A 24287-nucleotide genomic window follows, 5' to 3' on the forward strand; every position below is an offset into this window, starting at 1 on the left:
AGCACAGCCATAAATTATTTATTAAGTTTTCATGTGCAGAAGGCGAGAGATACCTTTCTGTGTGACTCAAATGGCAAGGCTAGGACCAAAGGTGGAAGCACCAGGAAACCAGACTGTAGTTCAAGTCCAGGGAAAACAACCCAGCACCTTAGGGTATTTGACCGTGGCTTGGGTTTTGGGTTTCCTAAAGTGAGTAAACTCCTCGTTGCTAGAGTGTGGAAGTCGAGGGACAGAAACCTTTCCTACGCTGCTCCCATGGCTAGTGGAGGGCGGCCCCACCGTAAAAGCCAGCTTTAGGTGCCCAGACCGCTGTGTACAGGCTCTTGTGGCAGACGACTGTGAGCCCCCACAGCAGGGACTGCCAGATTAGCAACTGAAAATACAGAATACTCACATTGGAATGCCAGATAATAAGGAATCATTTTTAAAAATAAGTATATCCCAAATATTGTGTGGGACATACTTACACTAAAATTATGACTGGTTGTTTGTCTAAATAAAAAATCTTTTTCAAAATGAAGATAAATTTTATTCTCATTATAAAAATGATTCAAGTTCATCATAAGAAATTCAAACAATGCAGAGGAAAGTGTAAAGAATCAAATATTATCTGAGATTCCCACTTTGTACATCTATGTGTATATATACTATTAAACACACTTGTATTTCTACTTAGATTATTGCATTAATATTCATTCTATTCTACAATCTGTTGTATATTACTTGTCATATCATACCATACGACATGATGATGACTTAAAAACACCCTATAATTTCCTTTTTAATTAAATGTGTCTGAATTAAAATTTAACTGGGCATCCTGTATCTAATCTGACAATCCTACGTTTCACTTCTTCCTTGGGACTCTTAGCTACAGACCATATTTCCCAGACTCCCTCTGGCTAAGTATAGTGTGAAAGTTCCTGTCAAATGTAACTGGAGCAAACCGAAAATTTAGAATCACTTGTTAAAAAGGCATTCCCCTGCATGGACTTCCTTTCTCTTTCCTTCCTGAGCCTGAGAACAGGACGTGCCTTCCACCTGGCTTTAACGGTACTGCTGTGGCCTTGGGAGTGGCAGACAAGAATGAAGGGGTCTCATTTGGCAATGACCTTGGGGAGCAGAGCTGCCTGCCAATCTGGACCTCTTTCTTTAGTACCATTAGGTAAGAGAAAATTTTCTTTGGGCCACTTTATTTTGGGGCCTCTTGGTTATAGTAACTTAGCCAGTATCCTAACCAAGACATCTCCTTTATTCCTCTCCTGTCCCATTGAATCAAAATTCCTCTATTAAACACCTGGTCCAAGCACCATGGGCCCAGTCACAACCCTTGATCCAAAGGGAGGGGTGGACAGAAGACGGTAATTTGGTTTCTCCTCCCTCGTATACAAAGTCCAGCATTTGAGGTTTGGCTTGGGCACAAAGGAATCTAGTTATGGCCTCTGAAATATTCAAGAACCAGTTAAGGACCTTCATGACAAAGGTGAGGTCTGCTGCAGTAAACTCTCCTGGAAATTTCTCTTTACTTCCTTCTCTCTTGTGGTCCATCATGTAGATGTGATTACAGGTGAGTGTGGAGAGTGAACAGTTGAGGGGGGTGCACACAGTTAGGAAGCTACTTGTGAAATAATAGACGATATATTTTGTCCTCTGCTGCCTGGGTTCCTGATACAGGACTCCTTGAAGCCCTTATCATTCCCCGTGTGAGAATTAAAAATTTTCTTTTTTCTTTTTTTTTTTTGTTTTGTTGTTGTTTTTGTTCGAATGAGGCAACTCTGGGTGGGCCCCTGGATGAGGGCTGGTCACTGGCAAGACCAATCCATGATTAGAAGCTTGGAATTGTTAGCCCTGCCCTATTCTCCGGACAAGGTGAGGATGCCTCTGTAATTACCCCAGAAGTACAAGGCTCAGAGAGCTTCCAGGCTGGCAAACACATCCACACTGGAAGATGACGCGCCCCAACTCCATGTGGGAGAAGCTCCTGTGCTTGGGACCCTCCCAGACCTTGCCCTACGTATTCCTTCATCTGGCTGTTCTTCTGAACCCTTTATCATACCCCTTAGTAAACTGGTCAACATAAGTGTTTCCCTGAGTTCTGTGAGCTGCTCTAGGAAATTATTGGAACCTGAAGAGGGGATAATAGGACCCTCCAACTTGTAGCTAAATTGGACAGAAGTTGAGGGTAACCTGGGGACCTACTACTTGTGATTGGTGTCTGAAATGGGGTGGAAGCAGAGCTGTGGGGCCAAGCCTTTAACCTGTGGGATCTGACACTGTCTCCAGATAGTGTTAGAACTGAGCTAAATCGTAGGTTACCCAGCAGGTGTTGCAGAGAATTGTGTGGTGGGGAGAAAGCCCCCACACATTTGGTGACCAGAAGTGTCAGAAGTGAAGTGTTTGTGTGAGCAGTAAAGGAGACACACAGGAGGTGTACAACTGAGTTTTTCCAACTCACTGCTACAATCTGGAAGTTCACAAATCTCTAAGAAAACTTTCTTTTTGGGGATGTATTGAATTAGGGCATTGCTGGACCCCAGGGGCCTGGGCCAGCTGGGCAATAAACTCCTGCCAGATCTGACTAATAGCCTGTCTAGCTCACGTTCTCCTTGGTGCTTGCAGCCATCACGACAGCAGATGGGACTGCACAGCTGTGATGCAGGGATGTCCTAGAGAAGACATGGTGGGAACAGCCACTCTCACAGTTCCCTGCATCGGGGCACAGGGACGCCAGTGGGAGGACGGGGCCCTGACTGGCCGTGCTGTGGGAGGTACCTCTGTGATCTTCATTCGCAGGCGATGGTTTTCGGACTGCAGGCCCTCGAGGCGGGATGTGCTTGCTTGGTTCACGCTGGTGACAGAGGTGGATGTTTTAGAATCTTCTTTCTTCTGATTCTGAGTGAATTGGAAGCGTCTGTTCTGAGTTGCTGCATCTGGATTTGTTCTCAGAGTGATAAGCTGAAAGAACATAGGTGGGTTTGAAAAGAGAACCCTGGGGTCCTTCCTCCCCTCCTCCATCCAGCCTTCCCACAGGTCCTGCACTGGAGGCAGGGGGCGGGGGGCGTACATAGGATTCACTTGTGCATGACCTGGGCAGCCCCCTTCCCCTCGCTGAGTCTCAGTGACCTTCCTTGTCAGTAGAAGTCTGGTCTTCAGACCCTGATTCCACCTGTGTCCCAACTATCCTGCAGAGCCCACTAGGGCCCCTTAGGCCCGGCTCAGCTGAGCCTCACTCTGCCTTAGGCCTTGCACCATGTGGAGAATAAACATGAAGGTGACAGTTGTAAAGATGGTGGGATGGAGGAAAGTGCAGGCTTCTTGTTAGAACCACTGGTGGGTGTTGGGGGAAGACTAGTGACTAGCTCTGTCACTGACAAAGACATTTTTATATAAGAGAAAAGGTTTCCACTTGACCCTGATCTTACTTATTTAGTTGAGAAACACCTCTGGTTTGAGGCAGGTTCTGGGCTCAGGACTGGAGAGCAGGGGCTGAGCGAGCCACGACCCCTGACCACCAGGACCTCCCTCATGGGCCAGGAGGGAGGGGCTGAGCTCTGAGGAAGGTTGGGAAGGATGGGGAGGATACGGGAATCCAGGGGGAAGAAACGGCATATGCCAGCACAGGGAGACTGGGGCTCAGGGCGCTTATGGAGAAGGGCAGTTTGGATGGTGGACAGGGATTTCTGGGGAGAATAAAGGGTCCTGAAAGGCAGCCCAGTGTTAGAAACTTGATCCTGGAGACAGGAGGGCAGTGAGGACCTATTAGGGTGACAGAGCAGAGTGACACGACCAGAGTGGGGCTCAGAATCATCTGGCATCTTTTGCAGGACGGAGAAAACGGTGGAGTGTGGGAAGCTGGAGCCTGGGCAGGTGTCGACAACTAGGGAAGGGAGGAGTATTCACCAGAGGCACTTAGGGCATAGCTGACACTGCTTGGGGACTTCTGGGCACCAAGGAGGATGCAGGTGCCATGGGCAGCCTCTAGGGGAGGGGGGCCCTGAGTGATCTCTCCCTCATCCTTCTCCTAGGCAGACACTGCGCTGCTCGGGCCAACAACTCCTTCCCCACTCTCTCTGTTTCCCGAGACCCCACGGAGGTCAGGCTTCCCTCTGTGCAGACCTGCCCGCTGCTGGGCAGGGTAATGTAGGAAAAACACCTCTCAGGGTGGTCCTGCAGGTCAGCTTTTCAGGTGAATGAAACATGTAAGTGGCTGTTAGGAATGGTTATTCTTTGCGGCTCACTAATACTACTTCTGCCACTCTATCTTAAGGGAATAATGGGAAATAAGGAACATGTGTTATGTGGAAAAGTCGTTTATAATATATAAAGTCTGGAAACAACTGTAATGAGCACCAATAAGGGACCAAGTGGCCAAATAAACGTGGAACGTTCCCTCAGTGATGTTATAAACGTGGGGAAATACAAAACACAAAAAATTAAGTGAAAAAGGCAAACTGTAAAGCAATATATGTGCTAGAATTACAGCTATATCTGAAAAAGCACCGCTGCCTAACTATTAAAAACACTAGAAGAAACACATAAAAATATTAACAGTGAGAAAACAAAACCAGCTTTTTTTCTGGGTGGTAGGACTATGTGAGGTTTCTGAAAAATCTGGCTTTTACTCTTCTGCATTTTCCAAACTTTCTGCGATGTGAATTGTGTTCATCATAAGAAAAGAATGTGTATAACGTAGGAAGTGGAGGAAACTCCGCAATCCCCTTGTGACAGAGTTGGAGGCCAGAGGCCAGGGGCCAGGGTGATGAGGGCGGGCTGTCGGCACTGCCCCGTACCTTGGGCACAAACACCAGGCAGAGGGTGATGGTGCTGCAGAAGATGATGACCAGGGCCACAATGCAGAACTGCACGTTGGGCTGGTCCCGGGTCAGGAAGGAGACAGCGGCCCCGATGATGCACATGATCCCCACATTGTAGACGCTCATCCCGATGTACTTGCTGTCATTGAGTGCAGGGATGCTGACATTGCGGGTCTCCCAAGCTAAGAAACAACCGAACAACTGAAACGGTGAACAGAAAGGAAAGATGGTCATTACCAAGTGGGAGCACAGGCTCTCCTCTCTGAGGAGCAACTGATCAGAGGGCTACTTGGGAAGTGGGGGCTGCGGCAGGGAGGCTGGGGCTTAGCTATCAGCCAGGTCTTCTGGAGGTCACCACCTGTCTCTACTCCTGGCCCTGGGTTGAGTCTGGGGGTGCTGATTGGGAGTGTTACAGCTGTCTGGTTCTCCTTCGCCCCCACCCCTGGTTCATGCACAGACCCACAAGAGTCATAGCGGGAAGGACCTTCAGACATGATCTTCACCATCTCCCCTCATTCTATAGAGAACACTGAGGCCCAGATAGAGGAAGGGGCTTTTCCCAGGCCACAGAGCAATATGGTGGCAAAAGTGGACTGTGTCTCTAGAAGTTTAGTCTAGTCTTTTTCCCATTATACCAGCAGGAGCCCCTGTGTCTGGGACTTCTGTTACCCTACAATGCACATAGCTACCCAGAATAGACACTGTATTTCCTAGTCTATACATGACTAGGTTCTGGACAATGCCACGTAGTTTGCACAAGTACGTACAAGTTCTGGAAAGTGTCTTTAAAGAGAAAGATGTTCTTTTCCTCCTTCTTAATAGGTGGAGTAGAATAGGTGGAGTTCAGACCACTAAGTCATCGTAGACTGCAATGTGGAAGCAGCATGATGAAGATGGGGGCCCACAGATGCAAGGAGCTCAGGTGTGGGAGCCCCCACACCTCTCCTAGGTGGCTTACTTGAGAGGGAATTAACTGTCTCTTTAACCACTATTATTCTGGTTTTTGGTCCCTTGCAGCTCTACTCTTAACCAGTATCTGCCAATAGAATTGAGCAGGGTAGAACTCCAATGTAATCTGAAGCAGTGTGTTGAGAGTTTATCTTCACAGGTGGTCTAAGGGCAAGGCAGGCTGCAGAAGGAAGTGCAGATAAAATGCAGGGCAGAAAAGTGTGTGGGTGGGAGGGAGCACTGACCAAGACTGCTGACTGTGCAGGGGCTTCTGCCGAAGTGCAGCATCTCTAGGAGGCCTTCCCACAAAGGCCCTCTGCGCTGTGATCTCCTCACTGCAGCTGGGGCATGGGCCATCTGCATGAGCTACTTAATAGCACAGTGAGGGACTATGTTTGGAGGTTTGGTTTACTTTGGCACCACAATACTGTGTGGCAGAAGGTGGCTGGCACAAGGCCGGAGGATCTGGAATCTGCTCTGCTGTCCACTGGCTGTGTGACTCTGGGCATGTCACTTCACCTCTCAGGACCTTAGTTTCAATATCTGTGGAATGGGAATAAAAATACCTCTCTTACAGGATTTCTTTCCAGATGCAACGAGAGGGTGGATGTGAAAGCATATTATAAATGGAAATGTCCTATATAGAATGTAAATTGCATTTTGTAATTGGCATTATGTTATACAGTCATGGTTGTTTTCCTCCCCTTTTCTTAGTGTGTTATCTCACAGACTGATTTATTTAAAAAAAATTCCTTTTAAAATGGGGAACCAGAAGCCCAGGAAGCAGACATGGAATGAGGGAAAGAACCAACAGCTGAGAAAGTCTGCTTTGTGCTGGTTCCCTCAAAATCAGCCCCCTGCAATCCCACAAGAGCACTGGGCATGGCTGTCCACATCGCACAGGGGAAGAAGAGGCTGGGCAAGGCGAAGTGACCTGCCCAGGTCCCACAGTAGTGAGTGTCAGGGCTGGATGGGTGCTAGGACTCTTGCTCTCTGACAGAGGGTCTGACCTGCTTTGATTTCAGACTTCTGACCTCCAGAACTGTGAGATGTTTTATTTTATTTTATTTTTATTTTTATAATTTTTTAAAATAAATCTTCATTGTTCAGATTATTACAGTTGTTCCTCTTTTCCCCCCCATAACTCCCCTCCACCCGGTTCCCACCCCACCCTCTGCCCTTACCTCCCCTCATTGTCCTCATCCATAGGTATACAATTTTTGTCCAGTCTCTTCCCGCACCCCCAACACCCTTTCCCCCCCCCCCGCCCCCCCGAGAATTGTCAGTCTACTCCCTTCCTATGCCCCTGATTCTATTATATTCACCAGTTTATTCTGTTCATCAGATTTTTTATTCACTTGATTTTTAGATTCACTTGTTGATAGATATGTATTTGTTGTTCATAATTTTTATCTTTACCTTTTTCTTCTTCTTCCTCTTCTTAAAGAATACCCTTCAGCATTTCATATAATACTGGTTTGGCAGTGATGAACTCCTTTAGCTTTTTCTTATCTGTGAAGCTCTTTATCTGCCCTTCAATTCTGAATGATAGCTTTGCTGGGTAGAGTAATCTTGGTTGTAGGTTCTTGCTATTCATCACTTTGAATATTTCTTGCCCCTCCCATCTGGCCTATATAGTTTCTGTTGAGAAATCAGCTGACAATCATATGGGTGCTCCCTTGTAGGTAACTAACTGTTTTTCTCTTGCTGCTTTTAATATTCTCTCTTTGTCTTTTGCTCTTGGCATTTTAATTATGATGTGTCTTGGTGTGGTCCTCTTTGGATTCCTTTTGTTTGGGGTTCTCTGTGCTTCCTGGAGGTGTTAAGTCTATTTCTTTCACCAGGTAGGGGAAGTTTTCTATCATTATTTCTTCAAATAGGTTTTCAATATCTTGCTCTCTCTCTTCTTCTGGCACCCCCATGATTCGGATGTTGGTATGCTTGAAGTTGTCTCAGAGGCTCCTTACACTATCTTCATATTTTTGGATTCCTTTTTCTTTTTGATTTTCCGGTTGGGTGTTTTTTGCTTCTTTGTATTTCAAATCTTTGACTTGATTCTTGTGATCCCTCAGTTTGCTGTTGGATCTCTGTATATTATTTTTTATTTCAGTCAGTATATGCTTAATTTCTAGTTGGTCCTTTTTCATATCCTCGAGGATCTCACTAAATTTATTGACAGTTTCTAGAAGATTCTTGAAAAACCTTATAACCGTGGTTTTGAACTCTATATCCAGTCATTTGCTTTCCTCCATTTCTGTCATTTGTGACCTGTTTCTTTGTCTCCGCATTTTGGCTGCTTCCCTGAGTTGATAGAGTGGCTTTGTGTGCTAGGTGTCCTATAGGGCCCAGTGGCTCAGCCTCCCCAGTTACCTGAGGTGGACACTCTTGGTGCACCCCTTTGTGGGCTGTGTGCACAGTCTTGTTGTAGTTAAGATTGTTGTAGCACAGATTGTTGTTGGTATCACTGGGAGGAATTGACCTCCAGGCCAATTGGCTGTGAGGATCAGATATGTCTACGATGGGAGAACTTCTGTGCTGGAGACACCCTTATGATATAAGACTTGCTTCAGTGGGGCTTTGGTGCTCACTGAGTCTGCCCCCTGAGTGTGTCCCTTATGGAACTGAGGAGTTGTAGTCTGGATGATCCCACTCTGACCCCTCGGTATACTGGCTCTTGGATCTCCAAGGAGGTGCTAATTTAGCCTCTGCCTGAGGCCACCCAGCAGGAGCTATGGAGAGATCTGCAGATTCATCTTCTTTGTTTGGGTTTTGGAGGTGCCCAGATGAGGCCCAGCTGTGAAGTAATGCAAGCTGCTGTGGGGCCTTGGGCCTTCTTTTGGATGTTCTGGGTCTCACTGACTCAGCTGCAGTTTGTTAGATAAGTTCAGAATTCAAAGGACCAGGCCATTCATATGCAAAAGCCTCTGCGCTCAGCTTGGATGGGGAGGAGTCTCAGGGCGGAGCAAACAGCAGTGGCTTCGTGGGGCGGGATCTCAGGGTGGAGCAAACAGTAATGGCTTCCTGTCAGCCCTGTCCTTAGAGGCCCCTGGGTCTCAGTGTCCCGCGGTAATTGCTGCAAGCACCTCTGAGAGAAAGCCGCCCTTGAGTTTCGCCCACTGCCAGACAGTCCAGGTTCTCACTGTATGAGTCTGGGTCCCCAGAGTCTCACCTGGAACTGGAGTTCAGAGCAGTTGGGAGCTTGTGTCTCCCTCCGGCTTGAAAAAGCCAGCCACGTACTCAGTTGCCAGCCCTCTCCGCACGTGCGCCTCCGCACCTCTGCCTTTCGCAGCTCCTGTGAGTCTCAGTGTGCTTTTCTCTTTCCTTCTAGTTGTAGAATTTCCACTCAACCAGCCTTCCTGTGGTTCTGGATGATGTCCGTTTTGTCTTTTAGTTGTAGTTTTGAAATTGTTGTGCGAGGCAGCAATTTAGGTATTTACCTGTGCTGCCATCTTGGTTTCTCCCCAGAACTGTGAGATGTTTTAAGTCACCAGTTTGTGGTAATTTGTTATGGAAGCCACAGGAAACTAGGATGCCATCCATGGATGGTATAGGGTGCTTTGAAGGGGGTAAGCTCCCCATCACTGGAGGTGTGGAAGCAGTGAGTAAAAGAACACTTGTTGGAATGCTCATGGTGGTCTGTGCAGTTTGAGGATGTTGAAACATCTGACAGCAGAGCGGGACTACAGGGCTGTGCATGTTCTTTCCAGCCTTGAGATTCTGAGGTTCAAGTGCAGGAGGGACTAGGAGAGGGGCTTTTAGTGATAAACCCTAAGGGCCAGGAGGGCTGTGCACAGTTCTTTGCATACACTGGAAACTAAAGGATTTGTGCTGTCAACTACAGTTTTACTGATATGATCTGATTGGTATTAGCTTTGCTGGAAGAGATACAGTCATCTCCAACCACTTTGGAAGTAGGTGGGGAAGATAATGAATGGCCAAAACAGTATAGATAAATCCAGTTTAGAGTCGATCTGATTCATATAATCTAATTTTACAGTGTCAGAGTCAAGAACATGGAGGCTGAAGGGATCCTGGAAAGAGTCCAGTTTCACTCTCTTTATTCAGTAAGGGTTGGGGCAACTCAAGTCATGGATGTTGCACATTTCCTGTAACAGGGAGCTCATCCCTTCCCAGGGGCGCCATCACATCTGTGAACACCGCTCTGTCATACGAAATCCGTCCTTACGTGGACCAGGGGGCTGTTTTGCCCACTGATGATAGTTCTGCCCTCGGGTTCATGCCACCTGTCTCTGACAGCCCTGGTGCCCATGATCCCAGAGTATGTCCCTTCCCAAGCCTAGGACCTTAGGCTGGTCTTTTACTGACTCATTTACATTCTGGCACCTCCTGTGGGCACTTCCAGGTCATTACCTCGTGGGACTCGGATGGCAGCCCAGTAGTTCTCAAAGGGCCTCTATGGAAACACAAGAGGGTCTCAACTAGTGTGAAGGGAGGGAAATCTTTGCCTAGGGCCCCCTAACACCTGCTCTTCTGGTGTGGCCCCTTGAAGGACCCAGGGTCGACCACTAACAGTTTCAGAAGCAGCAGTAGGTGTGGAAGCATTTGACCAGCGTAAGGAATCCCAGTTTATTTTATAGCTTTTCGAGGGGGCTTCACTTTCCACTTCTAAGTGGAGGCCACACAGTAGTAGATGGTGGCTTAACTTTCCTGCTGGAAGATCTGAGGAGGGTGTAGCATCAGCTTCCTGTCACTGGAGGGGTTTTAAGTGGAGGCACAGTTTTCACAGCATGTGGAGGGAAGATTCAAGGATCAATCTGGGATAAGATAAGGTGGGGCTCACCTTTAAGTCCTTCCTCACTTTGACATTCCACAATTGTGTGAGGTGGGCTTGGCATGTGACCTTTGATATTAACAGATGAGTAGAGTGGAAAGAGTGCTAAGTTCTGGGACTGAAAGTTGGCCACCTCCAGATGGCCTGTGGCAAATCCCTTAACTCTCTGATCCTTACTTTCATCATCTATAAAACTGGATGAGTCCAGTAACCTCCCATGGATTTAGAGGATCCAGTGAAATTCAGATGTGAACATTTGCTAGATGTCAACAGACTGTCCTCCAGGAGCGGTACAGCGGCAGCTGCACAAAGCCATGCTCCCAAGTTTTGTTTGACTCTACCACTTACTAGCTGAGTAACCTTGGGCAAACAGCCTCAGCATATTCCTCAGTGAAGTATTAACAAATACATTATTTATACTAACTCACAGGGTTGTTATGGAAATTGCAATAACTTGTGGCAGGTACTGGGCCTGGCATAAAGCAAGTGCTTAGTCCTGGGGGCTCTTATTTTTATGTTGATGGAGGCCCCTAGGAGACAGAATGTGACAGGGAAACATTTCCCTGCACTCCACCTCCTGTTCTTCACCTACCATGAGAAGCCCCTTGTAGGCATAGACGATGCCAAGCCAGATGGTCATGTGGGTGTTCTCACAGTGCTCCAGGAGAGGGCGGATGGAGATGTCTCGTCCTGCTGGGTCCGGCTGTGCAAAGAAAAAACAGAAACTCAGGGATGGCACTGGGCACCCTTCCAACAACTGGGTCCCTACCTGACTGCACTTTTCCCTCCCATAAGCCACAGCTAGTGCCACCATCAGGAGGATTTTTGGACCCGCCTCTTTTCCACCTGTGTTCCTATGGGAGCGGGCCTCAGCGAGGTTGACTGCCTTCTGTTTGTTGGTTGTGATTCAGCCTGCACTAAAGTTATATATGTTTTTTATGCCCTTCCAATTTGAGTCAGAGCTCCTGAGCGTAGGGATTGAATCACTTCTGTGCCCCTAATTTAGCACAAGACTTGGTCCAGAGCAAGCATCTATAACATTTGTTGAAAGAGGGTGAGATTGAGGCACAAAATTAGGTCAGGAGGCCTTTAGGTATCTCTAGAATGAACTTGGGGAGCTGCAGATACAGATCTACTGGCTGGGCCAATCATGGGGCCTGCCAAGCCCTTCTAAAGAGACCCTCTTGCCCACCACCCCATTAAGGGAGCTCTGGTGGCTGCATTACCCATTGGGGCCAGAGCTGATTGGACAAGGGGTGGGCACCTGACCCTAGGCAGCCAATCCAGAGGCTGGTCAGAGACCTACGAGGTTTCCTAGAGCAGAGTGCTCTGCCCAAGAGGAATGGTAGAGAGGATCCTACCCAACCTCAGGAATTAGAACTGGGTACCTCTGGGAAAGAATCAGGTAGGAGGAGAAAAAGACACCCAGGGAAAGAAAAAATTTATACTGTACATATACAGGGTGGGGAAAAAGTAGGTTTACAGTTGTTCATATGGAAACTAATACAATAATTAATAAATAATAATACAAGAAAAAGCTCTGTGTTTTACATACAACTGTAAACATACTTTTGCCCCACCCTGTACTTTTCCTGAATCATTGAGAGTAAGTTGCAGATATCCTGAATCTTCACCCCTAAATATCTAGCATGTGTTTCCTTAGAACAAGGAGATTCTCTTACATAACCACACACACTTAACCAAATTCAGGAAATTTAACTATTGATACAGTATATTATCTAATATACCATCCATTTTCAAATTTCACCAATTGGCCAATAATGTCCTTAAAGGCAATTATGATTTTTCCAAAGCAGGATCCAATCCGGGACCATGTATTGCATTTACTTGTCATACCTTTAATCTCAAACAGTTCCTGAGCCTACTTTGGTTTTTCATGTCACTGATATTTCTGAAGTTTCCAGTTTAGTTATTTTGTACAATGTACCTCAATTAGGGTTTGTCTGAATGTGTTTTAATGATTAGATTTAGGTTGTGCATTCTTGGCAGGAATCCTATGTAAGTGATGTTTTGGCCTTCTCAGTGCTTCACTTCAGGGGCACTTGATGGTATCTTGTCCTATTACTGGTGACGTTAACTGTGATCATTTGGTTGAGGTGATGCCTGCCAGACTGCTTCAAAGGTACTATTTCCCTCTCATAATTAATAAATAATCTGTGGGAGATACTTTGTGCCTGTGTGAGTATCCTGTTCCCCCACAAACATTAACTCAGTGGTTTCAGCATCCATTGATGATTCTTACCTGAGTCACATTATTTTGGTGGTTGCAAAATGGTGATTTTCTAACACTGTGATTCCATTTAAATACTTGGCATTCTACTGTATACAAGATCTTCCCTTACAGCTCACTTTTAAAAATGTGTATCAGTATGGACTTGTAGATTTCTTTTTAATTCAGTGTCTTATTATCCAGTAATATGACTTTTTAATTTTGATGCTCAAATTTTTCCAGATTTGGCTAATGGAAAACCCCTTCACACTGCCTTCTGTGTTTTTCAACATGTCCCCATAATTTTTTTGAACATTTTCCTACTTTTTGGCCCAAGATGTTCCCAGGTCTCCTCACATTTTTTTTTTTTGCCTCAGTCTTAGAATCAGCCATTTCCCCAAGGAGTTCTGCTTCTTTTTAGCAGAGATTGGTATTTAGAAACCAGTATCTGGGCATTAGATGTGCTCATGGTTTCTGGGGTATCATTACTTTTAGGTCTATGTGTGAATGTATTTATGTATGTATTTCTGATCCATCCATCACCATTCTATCTATCTCTATCTTTCTATCATCTATCTATAGATATATAGGGTGTCCCAAAATGTATACACACACATTGAATAATTGTATACATTTTGGGGGGACACCCTGTATACATAAACTCTAACACCACAGGTTTCTTGCTTGCCTCCCTCTATTTCCATATTTGCATCTTTCTTCTTACACAGTGAGAACACTGGTTTCCAGTAACATCAAAATATTCTCATTTGCTTAATCCTACAAATAAACACCAAACAGTTTCAGAATTGCTACATCCATACACTACCAAGAAATTTATTAAGGGAAGTTGAAGATTTCTTTGCCTATCTGTTTGTCTTTAGAACAGATACCAATAGGGGTATCTCATAAAAGAACTGTGTTCAGGATGTTGTCCTGTTGAGGCCCAGGGTAAAGTCATACGCCAGAGGGGAAGGGTTAGGCATTCCCAGGGTCAATCACTAGGAAGAAGGGGCACTTTGGTGATGTAGAAGGCGGGCCTGAGGCAGGTGGAGGATGGAACCCCTATTTCTCTTGGCCCTGTTCTCTAGGCTTGATCTTTGAGGCAGCAATGGCCTGGGAACCTATGAGTTGGGGAAAGATGGTGCTCCCACATGGAAGCAGGAGTGGTGGGGCCCCTGGGCACAGGCCATCTTGTAACCAGATCATCCAGCTGCATGCTCTCTGAGGCCTGATTTCCTTTTGTTGTCCCAAGCCACAGGAAGCCTTAGCTCGGCTTCTGTGGTTCCATGGTCATTGAGTGCACACAGAGGCTGGAGTGCCAGAGGGGAGGGGAAGGTCATGAAGCCTCTGTCGTGGTGGCAGTGGGTACTAGTGAGAGACACCCAGGGGAAGGTGGCTACCAGAAACCACAGTCAGAGTGGCCAAGGCCAGAGATTTCCCCTCCATTGCTGCCTGGATTCTAAGGGTGATGGGAGTTTCTTCAAGTCCTTTCATTGTTTAACTAAGGAGACTGAGAAGGGACATGGTCCCAAGGTCAACAGTGACTTTGTGGCAGAACTTGAGTTTCTCTGATATCTGACAACCAAGCAGACATTGGAATGCAGTAGCACAGGCCCATCGCGGCCATGCATGGATAGCAAACCCATTAAAGATGACCGTGTCTGTTCTTCAATTAAATACACTAATTTATGATGGACTCTTAGATTCCATGTGTAGAGGACTGATTCTGTCAAACATCTTGTTCAATGTAATGATAACTATTCATAGGAAGCTGACGGTGGTTGTCTGGCTTACATGCCCCCATGACAGACCCCTCTTCCCACTCTTGGTGAGATGGTTGCAGTTTTTTTTACTGAACCAGAACCATCTTCTCCTGCACCTCCACCCATTCGTCTTTCCTCTTGGGCTCCCCAGAATAACCTCAACCCCTCTCTCTCCTTGAGTCCGTACACCATCCTTCAGAAGGGGGAGACCCATAGTGAAGGTACACACCACCTCCTCCCATGTCGACCTGGTCCTTTAGCCTGCTCGAGTTTACCATTGATCTATAGGCCTAGGGTGAAGCTCAACCACCTGGTGAAAGTCCGCCAGCACCCTTGCTCTAGATCTTCTTGCGTTTTTAAGTAACTACCTTCCACTGGTGATTCAGATTATCCTTAGGGTTGACTAAGACCCCGCCAGGTAATTTTCATCCAACTGTTGTTAGCTCGCTCTTCCCTCTTCTGCAGCTGACATTCCAGCATAGTTACCTTTCCCTTGTTAATAACCCCCCTCCCCACCCCAGTCCCCGTCTTGGTCTGCTCTGATTTCTTTGAATCCTGAAATGCTGATTCTTACATCTGGTCTTTTAGTCCCTCACCCATCTCTATAAGCTGGAAGGGCACTGGAAAACCAAGGGCCTGCTGAGAAGTCAGTGGGCAGAGAGGTTTCACACATCTTCCCAGTACACAGGCGCCAATCCAGAAATAAACACAACATCTCCCGCACACAGGTCTGTGCACAATGGACACGCATCAGAATGGCAGGGGTTGGGGGTGGTTTTAGGAGTGATGAAGTTCAGGTTCAGGCTGGGAGATGGGGAATCTGAATAAAATCAAAAGACCCTTGCATTGAATCTCAAAGCAAAATGGAAGAGCCACACCTCTTGTCTTATGAGCCTGATCTGAGACGAGTTCAGAGTGGCCTGAGCAGTCACAGGTGGGAGAGATGTGGAGCACCGCCACCACCTGAGAGCTTACTTGGAGTCATTGTCGTGCACCAAAGCGCCACTAGAGGACACCAAAGAACTGTGTGGAGAGACCCACCCAGCGGCTGTGGATTATCCTGGGCTGGGGACACAGAGCTACTTCTGTGGCTTGGTGGGGCTCTAGGGGACAAAGCCCTCAGCAGCATCCTGTACTACTCTAGAAGGCACCCACTGGCCTTAAACAAGGTTAGATTTCCAGGCACCCTGGAGGACCCCCATCTTCCTTCCAGGGCAGTGGGGGTGAGGGTGCTATTGAGCTAGAGAGCCCAGGCTGTACCTGCCCACTCCATTCACCCTGCTCCTACTATGGGCCATCCACATAGCCCAGGGCCAGTGAGCACAGGGCACTGACCCCCTACAGATGCCAAGCTGGTACTTAGGCCCACTTCCCTGTACAGCTGTGGACACGCCTCCACTGGCCTAAGAATGTTTCCCTTGCTCTGGATACTGGCCAACAAGAACTTTAACTTGCTTTTGTTCTTCTTTATTTTCCTTCCTTCCTTGCTGCCTACCTGGGCAATTACCTAAATACTCATTCATTCATTCATTCAATACATAACTATCAAACATTGCCACTTGCCAGGTATCATTCTGAACATGGGGAATGCAGCATGCACCAGGATTGACAAGACCCCTGTCCTCACAGGTCTTCCATTCTAGTGAGATCAGGATGATTCCATGAGAGCAGCCTCAGAGGAGAATGGGTGGACTTCACCAATAATAGCTGCTCTAAGGACACTGAGAGCTGCTTGTCATGAGTGACAATGACATCTAGTTGCTAAGCTGTGTCCCCTATACCCGTTATCTTGTCAAAGCCTCACAAGAATTCAACAAGATGTGCTACTCATTTTACACATGAGGAAACTGAGGCACAGAGAGGTTAAGTAACTTGCCTCAAACCTCCAGCTAGAAAGTGTCAGAGTGGAAATTCAAACCCATGTCTGTCTTTCTACCCCCATCATATGCTCTTCCCAACCTTCCCTGCCTCTTTCAAAGCACCCTGTCAGATTCAAGGTGCTAGTGGGTACAGACCTGCTCTATAAACGGTGAGGTGCGGCTAGTGGGAGGAATGACTTAATTACTAAACGTTCAACAGAGGCCTCCCCTGAAGCCCCTGGAGCTCTGTGAGGGCTGTGCTTTGGTGCTGCCAGCTGATTCCAAGCCGATAAAATGCTCTTCCTGCCTGACAGGCAGTGCCCAGCAGAGAGGCCAAGGCTCTCTGTGATGGCTGGGGCTCCAAGTGCTCACACCTGACTCCTGGTCCAGCCGCTGCTCAGCGGGAGGCTTGCAGAAGCTGCTGGGGAAACGTCTTCCCATCTGTGCACTGAAAGGAGGGCAGCTGGCCTGAGAGTCCCTCTGCATGATGCAATTATTCACAATGTAGGTCAGTGGCCCCTGCAAACATCCTGCTTTGTCAGGCTGCATCAACGAACGACCGGGAGAGCGTCTGGGCACAGGCTGAGGCATTGGGTCCTGAAAGGTCAGAGACCCTGGTCCTGCTATAGACTTGCTGGGTGACCTTGGGCAAGTCTCCACTTTTTCCTAGACCCCGGTTACTCATTTGCAGCGTGAGCCCATGGGTTAATTTACAGTATAGCGAATGCAAGACTGAATAATGGAGGGATGACTGTACTGTCCTACACGGACCAATACCTAAAAACTCAATCAATATTTCTCATGTGCCTAATGTGTACCTGCACTGTGCTCCATGCTGGGGCCCAGGTATACAAGATGGACAAGATGCTTGCCTTCCCGGAGAGTGCAGCCTAGTGGAGGACACCGAAGGTGATGAACCACACAGTGCAGCTAAGAGTACAGCGGCGAAATGTATTCCTACAGAGAGGTACATGGTTCTTCGAGGGGTACTAGCAGGGGGACCTACTGCATATCAGAGAGCCTGGAAGGCTCCTTTGCAGTGGTGACATTTAGTCTGTGACCTGAATGATGAGAGAGACCAACCATGTGAGAATCTAGGGGGAGACTATTCCTAGGAGAGGGAACAGCAAGTGAGGAGGATCTTAAATGGCAAAGCCACCGGCATATTTTAGGAGCCAAAGGTGGCCAGTGTGGCTGGAGTGTATAGTAAGTGAGGGGCCAGCACACAAACACCTAGGGAGCTTGTTAACAGGCAGACCGGGCCAGCAGGTCTGGATGTAGCAGTTCCAACATGCTCCCAGGTGACACAGATGTGCTGGGCCAGGCCTTAGATTAGAGGATCTTAAACCAGGATGACATTTGGTCCTCACTTAGCAGATTTTTGGTTAAGAGTGAAGATTTCCCTTGTCACTCACACACTTCTGACACAGAGTATCTATATGTCCTGACCCTGGCCAGACCCCACAATACAGTACTTCCGTGTGTCCTGTGTGGGTCCGAGCAGGGAGGAGTCTGGGTGGAGGACATGAAGGGTGCCATGGACTCTCCTGTGACCAGGGGGCTCTTGATCTTTCATATTCCTACTGTGTGGGTGGCTCAGATTCTCAAGCCCCCACCTGACCTGTCCTTTTTTTAAATCCTCACTTGAAGACATTTTCACCATTGATTCTCAGAAAGAGTGGAAGAGAGGGGCAGAGAGAGAGAGAGAGAGAGAGAGAGAGAGAGAGAGAGAGAGGAAGAAACACTGATGTGAGAGAGACACACTGATTGGCTGCCTCCCATACACATCTGGACCTGGGCCAGGGAGTGAGGTGGGTGCCCTTGAATGGAATCGAGCCTGCAAGCCTTCAGTCCGAGGGCAGATGCTCTATCCACTGAACCAAACTGGCTAGGGCTGGCCAGTGCTTCTTTGAAGGAGCGGGTGCCTTCCACCTCTGACCAATTCCCAGAAGCTTCTCTCAGAACTTGTTCCCTGAGCCATCCTGCTTTTCTTTTAAATTTCAAATTTGATTTTTGAAATATATGGTAAAATTGGAAGGTGAGTGTGTGTATAGGAATACGATGGTGGGGAAGGGAGGATGTCTGACCTTTGGGCTGCATTGCAGAGTCTAGAGATGCTTCCTTTTCCTGGGAAAGCAGTTGAGTCACAGCCTCTTTTGGGGGCAACGGGGGATCTCATCAAGGAAGCCTGGGCAGGGAGGGGAAAGGGCACTTGGTTCAGACCCCAAGTCCAGCTGTATGACTTTGAACATATCTCTAAGTCTGATTCCTCATCTGCAACCTCCCAGCATTGGCAAGACAATCAAAGGCGGTAACTGGGGTGTTTAGCAGGCTTCAGAGAGTGGAAAGCCCGCTCCGTGTGTGTAACCCGTCGTCATTATCTCCCACTGCAGAGTCACAGCACGCTGGAGCTGGGAGGAACCTTCCAGATCCCTCCGGGCTGGGCTGCTTATCTCAACAGCAGCAGCCCCACATCTCTGAGGCAGCAAAGCTAGAAGCTGTCGTTGCAGGGTAAGATTTTTTTTTAGAATGTTTGATTACGAGTTAGAGCAAATGTTTTCAGAATCCCAGGTCTGGAAGGGACCTGTGAGATCACACCAGGGTTTCTCAATGGGGCGCTTCCTGCATTGTCTTCTTTGGAGGGGATATGGTTCTCTGTTGTGAGGAACTTGCCTATTCAGTGCAGGGCACTCAGTGCCCTGGCACTTGGGCACTAAATGCCAGGAATGTCTTCTGGTCACTGTGACAGTCCACATCTCCCTCCCCTGACTCCCCATTTCCAAACACAGAGGATTATGCACTAGTCCAATTCCTCTTTTTACAGGCAGAGAAACAGGCCCAGAAAAGGACTCTAGCAGGAGGGTGACTGAGTGGAGACCTGGATGCAGGTGTCCTGACCTGTCCCATGCCCCGTGCCCTGGCCACACTGTGGGTTGGCACAGGAGGGGCCAGTCTCGTGGGCTGCTCACCAGCCAGCATTTATCGGGACTTACATTTCTGGGCTCTGAGCACTGCCTCGTCGGCCCTCTGGAGCTGGATGAGGGCCACCCTCTGACTTTGGACTCATCCAGTCTGCCGGTGCTGTGCACCCTGCTCAGGTGCACTTGGGGCAGAGTTCAGAGCAGTAGGCATGGGGTCCAAAGCCACTCACCCGATGTCTGTGGGGTGGGAGAGGTGGCCGGGCCCTGGCTGAGAAGGGCAGGGAACCTGAGTTCAGCATTAGGACACCAGTGGGCCAGCAGATCCCTGCCTGGTCCTGATCAGAGAGGCATTCTTAATTTGACTTTGGAATCTAGCATGGATTTCTGTGGTTGTATAAGGGTCAGAGCTGGGGTGGGGATCCTCATGGGGAAGTTAAGGACTGACAAGTGCAGTGATAGGTCCTAACATTCCTAGCTCTTTGCAGCTCAAAAGTCCTTCTACTGGGATTTCTCTTTGATTTTGACCTCAGGGCAGACCTTCAGGGTGAAGGAGCCAGGAATTTTATACCCATGTTACAGGTGAGGAAATAGGCTTAAGGTGACATAGTGAGTCAGAGGCAAAGCCAAGCTAAACCTCTTTCCTGCAAAGCAGGTAGGAGGTGCATCTCAGCTTTTGTCATTCCCTTCCCTGTGGCCGGGCTCTGTGCCCATCCCTGTGGAGGCGGGCCTTCAGGGATGCCCCTGTTCTCCTTGGCCTGTCTCTGGGCCCTCTGGGCAAGCCCGGAGCAGGAAGAGCTCACAGGTATGGCTGCTGAATCCACAGCCAAGAGGTGCTGGGTCATGGGGGCTTCCATGAGACACACTGTGAATGTGGTGATGGCACCACTGCTGCCTGGGCATGTAGGTCAGTACTTAAAACTCATGTGGTTTCACTGGAACACCCAGATTTCTGGCTCCTTTTGGAAATGAGACACTGGGCAGCACAGGGCCTGCTTGTGAGCCTGGCGCGTCTGCCAACGCCCCACGACTGGGCTGCCGGTCCAGCAGGTCTCCAGGCCTTGTTCCAGAGTCAAGTGAGTGCCTGGAAGATCTTGTAATTTTAAGGACACTTTGAAGTAAGTGTGACAGCTTTTCTTGTTAAGTTGGCAAAGAACTGAGGAGAGACTTAGGGGTGACTGAGAACAGCTGATGTGCGTGAGGAAGGCGCCCATTGCGCTCGTGTGCTGGAGGAGAGCTCCCCCAGGGAGAGCCATGGCTTTGGAGGAAAGTGCCAGCTCTGGAAGGGCAGTGCCATGGGCACCTACATTCCAAGGAGGCCCAAACCTCCGTGGGAACCAGGAGAGGGGGGTGGGAGGAGAAAGAGAGGTGAGAAAGAAGAGAGGCAGGAGAAGGAGGGAAGCTGGTTGGGCCACATGGTCCTTCCCCTCAGATTTCTGCATCTTCTGAAGTTCTATTAAAATTCAGGAAATGGCCCGGCCAGTGTGGCTAAGTGGTTGAGTGTCAACCTATGAACCAGGAGGTCAGGGTTCGATTCCTGGTCAGGGCACATGCCTGGGTTGCAGCTCGATCCCCAGGAGGGGGCATGTAGGAGGCAGCCTATCAATGATTCTCTGTCATCATTGACATTTCTATCTCTCTCTCCCTTTCCCTTCCTTTCTGAAATCAACAAAAACCTATTTAAAATTCAGGAAATGCTTGACGAACAAGAGGGGATGCTGGTGAACCTGGCCATGGCTTGAGGCTTGCCCTGGGTGATATGGGGAGGAACAGAGACAGTGTCTGTGAACCAGGAACTGGACCGCGCCTACAGGAAAGGCTGGGGAAAGGCCAAAACCTCTAGTAGGCTCAGGGCCTCCCTACCTTGGGGGTGTGAGGCAATTCTTCCCGGATCTCAAGACCCAAGAGGTCCCAGATGATACTGAAATGCGCAGAAATATGGGTTAACTTTTCACACACCTGATTTTTGTAGAAGCAGCATTATTGGGTGGAAAGGTTTGGTGGCCAATCTTGGGCAAGCAAGCTCTTGCCCCTGAGGTCCCTCACATTCGGTGATTCTGGGATGGTGACACCAGATGGAAGCCTGTTTCTCCCAGGCTCGGCTCCTGGAGTCTGGTGTTCACCCACCCTCAGCAGGACCAGGATGCCTGGATCCTGCATGCCCCAACCTGGCCGGGCAGAAATCCGCAGGCCGGTTTCCCAGGGTGCACGTGGGCAACCCTGAGAGCAGAAACACGCAGCCCTGGACCGGCCTGACCCCACACAGCTTGCAGTCTGGGCAGCAAGCAGAGGCAGGAGGACCCCATGCAGGGCCTCTGGGGAGCCTCTAGGGCAGTGGTTCTCAACCTTTCTAATGTCGCGACCCTTTAATACAGTTCCTCATGTTGTGGTGACCCCCAACCATAAAATTATTTTTGTTGCTACTTCATAACTGTAATTTTGCTACTGTTATGAATCGTAATGTAAATATCTGTGTTTTCCCATGGTCTTAGGCGACCCTGCTAGCGGTTCTCAACTCCCATCACTAGCCTCATCTGTGGCCAGGCCCATACCCTCCCCTCCTGGTCCTTTACTATGCTGTGTCCTGGTCCTGAGATGCCCTTTCTTACACCACTGTGTGCACTGCACCCATTCCTCCATCTGTGAAATCTCCCCAGATCCTCTCATCCCGCCCCTTGAGGCCCAGTGCTTCCTGCCTGTCTCTCAGGGGAGGGCCATTGCCTCTGTGTTTGACTTTTTGCCACTCCTCTCTCAGCACCTTCACCACCCCCTCCACCAACTGTCTTCCCCTCCCCCCTTACTGACTGCTCCTTGTGTGCCAGATTCTGGGCTAAGGATGTCATACACACATACACACTGTCCCATTTCATCCAAGTAATTGCCACAGCAGTGGGCTCTAATACAGACCTGTGACTTGAGCCCAGGTCTGCCTAACTCCCCAAATCTTGGCTTTATACACAAATCCAGAACTGCCCAGACCCCTTGGCAGTTGAGCTGGCCCTTCTCAGCCTGGCCTGGCTATGCCCATGGCGTGTCTCTCTCTTCCTCTCCTGGGGTCCGCTGCTAATGCACTGCATGGCCAGGCTGGAGTTCACACGACTCCCTGTTTGGTGTGAGGTGGGAGGTGGCAGGACAAGGGTGCGAAGCTGGAGCACGTGGGATCATGGACGAGCTACTGCAGGCCACCACTGCTGTGCACGTGTGCTCAATCTAATGGTTTTCAATGTCATTAGATCTGCCTGACAACCCTAGGCATTTAGTAGGGCCATCATTTTAATTCCCATTTCTTGCAGAGGACACTGAGCCCAGGAATAGGCTGTAACTCACCCAAGGTCACACAGCAAGAAACCTGAGGACCTGGCATTTGAGCTGGGTGTCCTGACTCCTAGTGCAGGGCCTTTTCCATTGTTCGAGCTCCTCCCTAGAACTCTGGCTAATTCTGAGAGTCTCAGCTCAGCAAGGAGAAAGGAAGCTGGCTGCCTGGACAAGCCTCAAGTGTCCCCTCTTGTGATTCCTGCTGCAGCTCAGATTTTAGTTTGCCCTTGGCTAAAAGGCAGCAGGGTAACACTGCAGTGCCCTGGGTAATGGATAGCCACTGGCTTTGCCTCTGGACCAGGGCTGGGCCCCAGGTCCATCACATGCTCACTCTGAGCCCCAGGTTCTCCTCTGAGAAATGCTGGAGTCACCTGCTTTGATGGTTGTTCTGAGCATCAAGCAAGAGCCTGGAAGACAAAAGACTACACTGCCCAGACACACCCCCCCATGGCAATGTGCACAAGAACAAAGCATCCATTGCATTTGCCTGTTGTCAGTCAGGGAGGCACACGGGTTGGGAGCCCCAAAAGTGCAGTGTTGCAAAGACAGTTCCAAAGTAGGATGTTGTAATTGGTGCTGTGCCACCACTGGCTGTGCACGGGAGTCCCCGGGCAGCCACAGGCCCCGGGAGAGTGTACATGTCCCTTCACTCTGTAGCAGGGCTTGTATATCTGGGCCAGTTTCCTTGTCCCCTGCCAGTGCTTTCTCTTCCGCACCAATGATGAAGTTCCCAGGGTGAACATGATGCTCCAATTCATTATAACTTCAAAGCTGTTCTTAACTCATCTCACATACATCCATTAAGAACGAATGTATAAATATAAATATATATAATGTCTTTTGAGCTCATACCATTCAATTATTCTATTTTATGAAATTACAGAACTTTTGGGCTTGAAGACACTCACTCAAGTGTTTTTCCCTTCCCTTTCTCAATGTGCAGTCCCTGCTAAGAGCTCGTCCAACCTTTCTTTGCACACCTCTGGTGATGAGACTCACTAGCTCCTAAGGAAGCCCAGTTCATTTTGGGATATGTTCTTCCTCATCCTAAGCTCTGAAATCTGTATCACCAGAACTTCCCCCCGGTCCCAGCTCTGCCTTCTGGGCCCTGCTCCTCCCTTGGCCCCAGGACAGCCCCTCTGAAGCTTAGAGACAGGGATTGTGCCTTTTTGAGTTTTTTCTTTGATGGGTTGACATCACTCTTTCCTACATGGCACATTTTTTATTCTTTTTCCATCCTGGCCACACTTTCTCCCGCTGGTCTCCAAGGGGATCTGAATAGGACAAGAGTGGTGTCCCCTCCCATGCCTAGAGCCCTATGCATCCGGAATACTGGTGCTTGGGACACACACACACACACACACACACACACACACACACACACACACCTGGTGTTCCTTAGGGATCTAAGAACCATATATTCTGTGATGCAGAACCCCTGAGAGTTCTCTCTGCTGCCCAGGAGAAATGCCCTGGTGGCCCTATCATCCCTTACGACACTTTAGGCACAGCCTTGGACAAACTACGGCCCGCGGGCCGGATCCGGCTGATCTATCCAGTTCTCTTGCTCTCCCCTCCGCTCCTTTACTTTGAATTTATATTAGTTCACACAAACACTCTATCCATGCTTTTGTTCCAGCCCTCCGGA

The 24287-nt window shown here is 48.6% G+C and overlaps 1 protein-coding gene across 1 annotated transcript in view; it reads right to left on the bottom strand.

Annotated features, from left to right (window-relative positions):
* The window catches only part of GABBR2 (gamma-aminobutyric acid type B receptor subunit 2), a 339710-nt gene that overhangs the window by 11126 nt on the left and 304297 nt on the right, over positions 1-24287 (bottom strand). The window contains exons 14-16 of the mRNA XM_080668601.1: positions 11147-11257; positions 4791-5015; positions 2773-2955 (exon numbers count right to left, since the gene is read on the bottom strand). Coding sequence (XP_080524727.1) covers positions 2773-2955; positions 4791-5015; positions 11147-11257 — 519 coding nt within the window. The remainder of the gene's footprint in view (positions 1-2772; positions 2956-4790; positions 5016-11146; positions 11258-24287) is intronic.

Source organism: Plecotus auritus, assembly GCF_963455305.1.
Source record: "Plecotus auritus genome assembly, chromosome: 5".
NCBI lineage: Eukaryota > Metazoa > Chordata > Mammalia > Chiroptera > Vespertilionidae > Plecotus > Plecotus auritus.